Consider the following 9603-nt stretch of genomic DNA (forward strand, 5'->3'; position numbering starts at 1 on the left):
ATTCCCTCTGCTATGTCACAAGTTTCTTGTTAGATTTCGAACTTTGGATGCTAGCGGATGGATGGATGGATGGGCAAACCAATTTTGATTAGATTTTATTGCTGCATCACAAGAGATGAGATCATATAATGAAGAGACTGGCCATTAAGCAATCAAATGTTTTTTTTTTTAAAGTCATAGGTTGGTATTGCGTTTTGAATTTAATCCTTATCTGTTTTTAGATGATGCACTTAAATCATTTTCTTTGATTTAAAGGTACTAAGAAGTTAGAAAACGAGGAAAGTTGAGGTACAACATTAACTGGTATGTTGATTGATTTTATAGCATATAATATATCTAGCATTTTGTTTGTCACATCTCATATCAAGCACCTCTTGGCTTAAAATTGCCTTAAATATCTTCTGAGATCCAATCTCCATCATATCTCCTATACATATTCCAAAAAATTCACTTCTTACATTATTTTCCAATCAACTTTTCAACCAATAAAAACTCTTCCTTTTAAATTTTAAGTTCTTTTTTTTTGTTTGACAGCTTATGCATATTAATTAACAATTATCAATATTTAATACAATTAATTTGCTACACTCGAATAGTATATACACAATGTACACGCAGAATATAGTTTACATAAATATACAGTTAAAAAAAAAAAATTAAGCACTTGGCAAATGCGATAACAAGAATAATATTTTGCTAAATTTAGGATGGATGTGTTTAGGAAGGGGCGCAACGGAGTAGGTCTTGGAATTGCTGGCATTGAATGCAACTTTATAGTTGCTCATTAAATCCGCTTAAGACTTCTCTGGCATCACGGGTGGTGACTTTCGATTCCGAGCACGGATGAAGTCCTCCAGATACCAACCGGCAAAGGCCATCACGCAAAGGGCATTCAATACGTTAAGGGTGAATGCATAGCTAGTCATATCACGTAGCATTCCTGAAGAAGATTTAGAAATTATAAATTATATATGTAAATACATAGATCAATATTACTCACCAATCAAAGGTCCACATATAACCGAAAAGGTGCCGGACATAAGCAGCTGTAGACCAGCAGCCGCTGGCAATCTTTTCAGCGGCACATAGCCGGGAATGATAAGTGACCAGAAGACCGTGCGGAAGGCCTTGTTTAGGCCCAACCATAGGAATATGGCCATCATGGCATTAAAGTTCGTAGTCATCGAGAGCAGTGAACGGCCAATGCACATACCCAAGATTCCCACAACGAAGAAGGTTCGATTGCTTAGATTGATTTTGGCCGTGATAAATGGTATTAGGAATCGTACAACCAGATCAAAGAATCCCAATGTCGACATGGCAAAGGTAGTCTGAGACTCTGTAAAACCTAGATCCCCTAGGATAAAGGGTGTCAGGATGGCAAAGTTGATTTCCACAAAGTTGATTAAGGTAATGCCCACGGCTAAGTTAACATAGGTAATGTCTTTTAGCAAATCCATATCAAAGAATATAAGAACTTTCATATAGAATGGCAGCTTCTTGCGGCGTTGACGCTCCTCTTCGTCCTCCAGCTTTTGTTTCTCCTTCTCCGTTAGCTCGGTGGTGTGCTGCTCCTCATGATCGGAACTGTTGCCATGGGTTTCCTCCTCTTTAATGCTGTGACTCACGGAGATGCTACGCATCTGTCGTCCAGGATTCGAGTCTCGACTACTTAGCCTCTTGAGCTCCACATGACCATTGCCCTCTGATTTTTCCCAAGTATTTAAACGATTACGAGTGCCCACACTGTTGAGAGAGGCTCTGGAGCCGAACCAACCATCATTGGCACGTGGTAGCACTGGGGTCTCTGGCTCTACAACATTCTTGATAATATCCTCGTCCTGATCCTCGCGCTCGGCCAACGGTTGAACAGGCTGCAGTGCTTCCGCATCGCGATCCCGCTTAACCACATGCCACTTGACTGGCTGGTAAATCAACGAACACGCTATTGTATGCAATGAGGCACCGGCGAAGAGAAGTGTCGTTCCCATGACTCCATACTCAGTCTTCATATCGGATGCAAAGAACGGACAAACAATGGGTCCAATTCCAGCCACTCCGAATTGGAAAGCCGTTGCCGTGCGTCGCTTCACCTTGAAGTATGTATTGACCGCCAGCGAGGAGGCAGATACCGTCAGTCCTCGCCCGAATCCATATATGATAGAGAAGCTCAGAAGGTAGATGATGAAAGTGTCTGCGAAGACCATCCAGAAGAGGCCCAAAAAGGTTAGGACGGATCCAACAAGGGCCACCACTCGATATGTGTAACGTCGGAAAAGCGGGCCGTTTAGAAGACCTTAAAATTTAGTAAATGAATAAGTGTTTGTTTATATTTTAAAATGGTATTAGAAATGGCATCCTAGCCATAACCATCTCCTCCTTCTCCACTCACCCGTAAATGCAGAAACGGCGATTTGCATGTTAATGATAGTTGTCAGCTCAGAACTGGAGATCCCTAGATCTGCCATACGTATTTTGAATATGATACCAAACTGCTGGGCTAATGCGAACGTTACAAGCTAGAGGGATATATATAAGGATATACATTTTTGGCAAGCTTACTAGAAAGATAGTTACTTACAATATTAACACCACTGGCGACGGCCACGAGCCATCCCCAGCCTCCGTCAGGCGCCACGAAGTCATCACCCAGATCGCTCTTGTCTCGCCTCTTTTTCACCAAATGCGAGCCCTTCTCTGGGTTCTGTGGCTGGGATTCGGCATTTGGTTGGGAATAGGTAGGAGGCGGTATTTTGGTTTGACTCCCTGATCCGTTCTTGGGTAGAAGCTGTTCTTCATGCTCATCGGGTAGCCTCAGTCTGGATTTCTCATTGTTGTTATTATTGTTGTTGTTATTGTTTTGATGTTTCTCATTATCAGTCATCTTGGAATTATGGTTTTGCGCCTTAGGCGTCTTTTCGCTAGGATTTGGTGTGGTGGGATTTGGGGGGACTTGGGTTAGTTTAGCGCTGCGGGCTTTTGTCCGGTTGTTGCATTACTGGGCTAATGGTTAGGCGCGATCAAAATGCTGGATCCAGTGATTGTAATTCTGTAATTTATTTTTTAAATACAGTCCAATTTAGTGATGTTGTGAAGAAGAGTGAACCAAGTGGTCCCAAGTACTAGTTCTTAGACTATGTAAGTAACTTTTTAAATTTAGTCAATTAGTTTGAAGAAAAGGATAATATAGGACTTAAGAGGGTTAGCAACTTTATTCTACCTATTACAAACGTTTCAATAAAATATTTTGCTTATTGTTTTCAAGACACCTAAGACTTCATACGGACATACGGACTTGGCTCTATCGATTAAGCATACTTTTATAGGGGTGCAAACTTTCTTAGATAGTGGCTACTGCTTCTAATAACTTTTATAAACTTATTGTTTCCAAGATAACAGCCTTATACGGACAAACGTACGGACATGTTTAGATCGTGGGTAGTGATTCTAATAATATATATGCTTCATAGAGTTAAAAACTTTCTTCTACCTATTAGGAATATTTTGCAATACAAACTTACAAACTTATTGTTTCCATGCCTTCAAACGGAAAAAACGAATGGACATACGGACATGACTACTCAATAATATGTATGCTTTATAGGATTCGAAACTTTCTTCCACATAATATCAACTTTTCAACGAAATATTTTTAGCAATAGAAACTTTTTTAAAATATTTTAGGAATGTGAAATGTAATCACTACGAGTACTCTATGTTTATTTTTCGATGGCTTAGTAAGCGGTAACTTGGGAATATCGCCTGTAGATTATGCGGATTGATTTTTTATTATTTATTTATGCATTTTAAAGAAATTAGAAATCAAACAATAATGCAAATTTCACAACTAGTTTAAATAGTTTCACTTGACTAGAAGGTTTCGATATTTCATCACAGTTCTCATAAATTTGTTTTATTGTTTATAAAGTGGTTTTGTTGGTATTTATTTTTAAAGATTTCTTACACTCTTTATTGCTTTAAAATAATTAGCTATATTAATTAGTCAGAATTTAATTAGCATTAAAACGTTTAGCCACCAACACTATGGGTACACGCTCAAAGTATTTCAGCAAATCAAAATAAATACAAAAAAATCTAAAACAAACCAATATTCGGAATCCCACTGAATTGATTCACACACAGGCCAAGCAGACAACCGTTTACGACTTAATTGATTGTATTTTTTTTATATATATAAATGGTTTTTTATATCGGAGCTTTGCGAGACGGCGGGACGAAAGCCTCAACCTCAACTGACCGATCGTCCCAATGATATTTTGGGCAACTCTCACTCTTCTGGCGGCGCTAAACGATTTTTGTGTTTTGAGGGCGGCCTGAAAACGTGACTGGCAAAAAAACCCAGAATTTAAGTAAATAACACCGATTTAGCACCCATTCATTATATAAAGACAGTCAGTAACAGCACCAACAACACACACATTACACGTCAATGGGTTTCGATTGTTGTTGATCATGATGATGATGATCAACCGAGAGAGCTACGCCTTATCGCGCCCGCAATTCCATTTTAGAGAGCAAAGTTACGAGCTTTATTTTATGATATTTTTTTCGAAATTGGAATCGGAATTCATATCCGAGAGTTTGGGGACCAGAAATGAGTGTTCATTGTAAATATTTCTGTTAGAAACAAAAAAAAAACGAGATATACATTTGGCACAGGGCCCATTAGGCGGCATATGTGGTTTTATATGAGATCTTTTAGTGGGGAAAAGGGTAGGGGGAGGGGTAACCATGTGATAAGGCGCACTCCTTTTGCCTACCGATATCATCTAATTATACTGTTTGCCCAATGGCTATATCCGCAACACAAGGTTGTAGAAGCTAAAAAAGTTTTCAATCAATCCACGCAATCACTCCACTCGAAAAAATGGGAGTTGTTTCTTTTTGATTTGAGAAGTTTTTAGGGATTTTGAATATATTATTTTAGAGATAAACTTTTCAGAATTTCTTAAAAACGAAATCTTGTAAGCCTTTGAAAAGTTTTTATAAAATAAAGTAAACCAACGCTCTCGTTATAATTCTCAAGCAAGAGTTTTGATGGTGATAGTTTATCATCCAATCCAATGAAACTAACAAAGTTATGATTAGAATTAATAACTATTCAAGAGAAAACCATTCATTTAAGATGCTTAGATTCTGATTTTCAAACTAAATTAGTTGAATTTTTTTCTAAGTACTTTCTGGCCCGCTTACTATCCTGCTTACTTGCTTTATCGGACTCCGACTGGCCTCTAATTGTTTTGCGACTGCTCCAGCAGCTGAACCGAACCGAACCAAACCGAACCGATCAGCGAATGAATGACCATTGCAAAATATATATATATATATATTAGTCATATGGGCAGTTAGGGGTGTATGTGGGCTGTGGGCAGAAGATAAGATTCGCTGGCAAAGTTCGTTTCATATGCGATATACACTCGACATATATGTCGGGAAGTGGAAAATGGTTTGTACTAAAGGTCGGACTATACAGAACGAGCTGGCCATTAAACGCTGCTCAAATATCAATTTTACAGTGGTGGTTTAATTGCCTGGCAATCAGCAGCAGCATATAGAAGTACACATACTATATGCTAAACACCGTGGGTAAGAGCAGACTTTTGACTTCGCTTATCATTCGATATATAAACTGCATTCACACGTATAATGGGGGTATAATTGAAAAGGGACCTCGGTAGTGTTCCGACTGTGAAGTGAATCAGCTATTTTGTTATCATATCGACTGGATATGGTTATGACCAAAAAATGGAATGGAATTTTTCAATGCCATTCAATTGTGTCGAACCACCCATCGATCAGCACAAGCACATGGCAAGAATTGTTGCCTTAAGAACAAGACGACGTTGATGATACACGTGATGAACTCATCAAAAAGCTAAAGTAAATGTTTTTACAGGGTTGCGAAATGTACTTATAGGAAGTATCTATAAAGTGACCTACTGAACTGCATGTTAATTATGATAATCTATTGATTATCAATAATTATTCATAGTGAAAAATATCGTATCCTAGTCAATATCAAGGCTAGTGATCACTCAGAATATGTAAGTTTTACAGGGTTACGAAATGTACTTATAAGAAGTGTCTAAAAAATGACCTACATATCTACATTTTTTGATTGTGATACACACATCGATAATTACCATAGTCAAGGATATCGTTGAAGATATTGATAAAGATAGAAGATCGAAGATATCTCTCAAAAAAAGTAAACTTTACAGGGTTACGAAGCGTACTTTTAGGAAGTATCCATAAGGTCACTTTATGGATGGATACTGAACTGCATTTGTTGAATGTGATAATCACATCGATTATCGATATTTAAAAGAAGTTAAGTTAAGTTATTAGAACTTATTTTTGTATATTCCCTAAAGCTCTATCAAATTATCTATTCAATTAATGATACCTACTTAGAACCTAGCAACGAAGCAAAGATAAAAATAATGATTAGTTGACAAACTCAAATCAACAGCTGCTACTCAGCATTCTGTAGACACAGCAAGTTATCAAATCAATTGATAACACATCTAAAGATACTTGTGCGTTTACGTAATGAATTAAAGTTAAACTAATAATAGATTGCTAATAAACTTTGACTTGTAATCAGACTACCTGTTTCCTGATCTAACCATTCCTTCTTGATTAGCACACAGTTTACAAAGAAGTTTGATTACAAAAACGATTCAGCGATCTCTTCAGTGCTTAGCTTTTTTTAGGAAATTATAAATTCCAAGATTAGATTTTCAGGGAAAGGCCATTTAAAACTCCCAAAAAGAGAGCGACTATATGTATGGCCTTAAGTGTTTGATTAGCACGCGACGTCTCGTTGTCGGTATTAGACGTTTAAGACGATTAAGCCGTCTAAAGCTAAAAACAAACATTTGTATAATTAGAGCTTTCCGCATTATACGACGACATCCCCTACCTTATAACTTTAGCATTCCGTCTCTAACACAAAACGTTCAGTATATACGACTATATATATATTCCACTTCACAGACAATAAAAAGAATATTTGCATGGGTCTAACAAAGATGTCAAGATGATCCCATAAAAAAATAAAAAAACTTTAACAACCTCACTGGTAGACGATTGCCTTTTGGTAGCCACTGTTCTAACGATTTGGAACTTGGTTTTCTTGGTGGGTGGTGGTGGGTGGTATTCTTTAAACCATAAATGCTACGTTTGAGAGGAAAAGTGACTTTGATTGATATTTGATTGATGGGTAAGAGAACATCACGCTTGCACTGATATCAAAGTAGTACGTAATAATTCGAAATTTTGGTTTTAGTTCTGGAAGAACCACAAACTATTTGGATTTATTAGATGTCGCTATTTCACAATAGTGGGAGACACTATTTATAGATAACAAAACATATCAGTATATGATTCCAAAAGTGATGAAATTGGTTTCTATTTCTGAAGAAATTAAAGGTGAATTTGAAAGGTTAAAACGTTTTTAAATATTTCTCTTGATCGAACTTAGTTTTTGTTTGTTTCTTTGGAATGGTATTAGTTTGGAATACTCTTATTGACTTATATTTTCCGTAAACTATAATTTTGTTCACACTTTTTGATCAGGTTAGCAATTTCTATATAACTTTTTGTAGACTTTCACATATTATAAAACAATTTCCCTATTTAATACCAGCATTATGATTTTTACCGGTAATAATGATAAGAAATTTCACAATTCTTTTGATTAAAAACCGGAAAGGAGGAGCTTAGATAATTTGTTAAGTAGAATTGATATAAGTTTCTTGACCGCTGTTTTTGCTGATACTACATACTATATATATATATATATATATATATATAGGGTATATATATTTTGGATTTGAATGCGTTGCACGTGTCTGGCAAAAAGCGCGCGCTTTGAGGGAAGAAGAAAAGATCATTTAGTTTGCTGCTCTAGTGCTAATTGCTACTAAATTAAAATACAAATGTTAACGCACATACACAAACACACACTTACACATGCACTCTAATTTACATTATATAGATATATAGATATATATGTATATATTTGTATATTTATGTATTTGGGCCGTACGTTTTATTTTCGTAAATGGTTTTTCCTTCCTTCTCTGCTGTTTGTTGTTCAATTGTTGTTGTTGTTATGCTGTAGTAAACTTGCGATACAAAACAATAACAAAAACAAACATAACAAGAAAAAAAAAGAAGAAATAAAAACGAGACGAGAGGCGGCTGCGAGAGTCAAGTAAATAGAATATATATATTATTTTTTTTTTTGAATATATATTCAACAGGCGACGACTTTTCCGTTACGTTCACCAGCGCGAACTGAACTGAACAATTTTGTGAATTATAGTATTAAACACCCAAACACAACGCACACTCACATACGCACACACTAACGCATTCATCGATGGAATACTTGCTCACTTTGATTTTGTCACAGTGTGTGTGTTATTTTGGTCTTTAGCTTGAGCTTTACCGTTGCTCCTGCTCTTTCTTCTTCTTGCGCCTGCCTGTTTGCATTTGTTGTTGCCTTCGCGTTCTATGGCTGTTTTTTTGATAAGGGAATTATTTTGTGTTACCACTGTATTTGCTTTACTGTTGTTGTAATTAGTTTTGTCGTCGCAGGCCCGATTATCAGGGGCAAATATAGGTAGGTACATACATATATATTCATATGTACCGACATATGTGCCCACGGACATCAGTGCACATATGTACTTACTTCACAGTTATATGTTTGTTTGTATATATCTCCATACTGAGCGCATTACGTATACGTATACGACGCGAACGCAAAAAAAAAAAAAACAAAATACAAACGAATAACACGACTCATAAATACATTATGATAGCGCCGGCGATTAGAATTTGATTTTGCCATCGACCGCCACAGTGGAATAAAGTGTCAATGGAAAATTAATTGGGAAAAGCAATTTCCTTAAGTAGCAGAGCATGGCGTTTCTATTTTTTATTTAGTAATTTAATTATACATTTTGTTTGTATATTTTGGTATCAAAACTATGAATTGGCTTAAAACCAACTTCGTCTTTGTTATGCTTGAGCCTAGAACTGGTCTACTTAAGTTTTAACTTTATCCCTTAAATTGGGTAACAATAGTATGTAATTAAAACAAACAAGAAGCCATTCACTGGGTAGTATGTAAATGCGGATTCTAAACCACTTAAATTACTCATTCGACCGGTGATATCACAACGCAGTCAACTTTAGACACTTTAATCATTATAAAAGAGTTTCTCAATGCATTGTTATTACTAAATTTTTCCAATATAATGGCTTATAGAATGTCATAAATTTAATCTCAAATATTGTACATGTGCGAGAGTTAGAGAATCTAGAATATCAACGTTGATGCTACAATAGTACTTGTAAATCAAAAGTAAAAGCAGTTTCTATCCCTGCACATCCCACTGTGCGTCTTACATATATCTCCGTTACCTACAGGAAATGCGCATAGTTGGCCGGCAAGTGACAGGCGTGTTAAGCCCTTGGCTAGGACCTGATGATGTTGACAGCTTGTCAGTGAAACAGGTACGGGAACTTGACTCTGCTGGCCAAGTCCTCCTATATATTATCATCAGT

The 9603-nt window shown here is 36.5% G+C and overlaps 1 protein-coding gene across 2 annotated transcripts; it reads right to left on the minus strand.

Annotated features, from left to right (window-relative positions):
- Window positions 1–498: 498 nt before the first annotated feature.
- On the minus strand, window positions 499–8311 carry LOC108103782. Of its 2 annotated transcripts, none has more exons than XM_017209413.2 (5): window positions 8075–8311; window positions 2582–3049; window positions 2393–2519; window positions 1001–2296; window positions 499–940 (listed from the first exon to the last, which is right to left on the minus strand). In XM_017209413.2, exons 2-5 carry the CDS (start codon window positions 2882–2884, stop codon window positions 795–797), a joined length of 1872 nt encoding a protein of 623 aa, XP_017064902.1. In that variant the 5' UTR covers window positions 2885–3049; window positions 8075–8311; the 3' UTR covers window positions 499–794. The 2 variants fall into 2 exon arrangements, with proteins under 2 accessions (XP_017064902.1, XP_017064901.1); XM_017209412.2 differs by having other exon boundaries at window positions 7997–8311.
- Window positions 8312–9603: the final 1292 nt, after the last annotated feature.

The sequence above is a fragment of the Drosophila eugracilis genome, unplaced genomic scaffold (genome assembly GCF_018153835.1).
Source record: "Drosophila eugracilis isolate 14026-0451.02 unplaced genomic scaffold, ASM1815383v1 contig_1414, whole genome shotgun sequence".
Taxonomy (NCBI): domain Eukaryota; kingdom Metazoa; phylum Arthropoda; class Insecta; order Diptera; family Drosophilidae; genus Drosophila; species Drosophila eugracilis.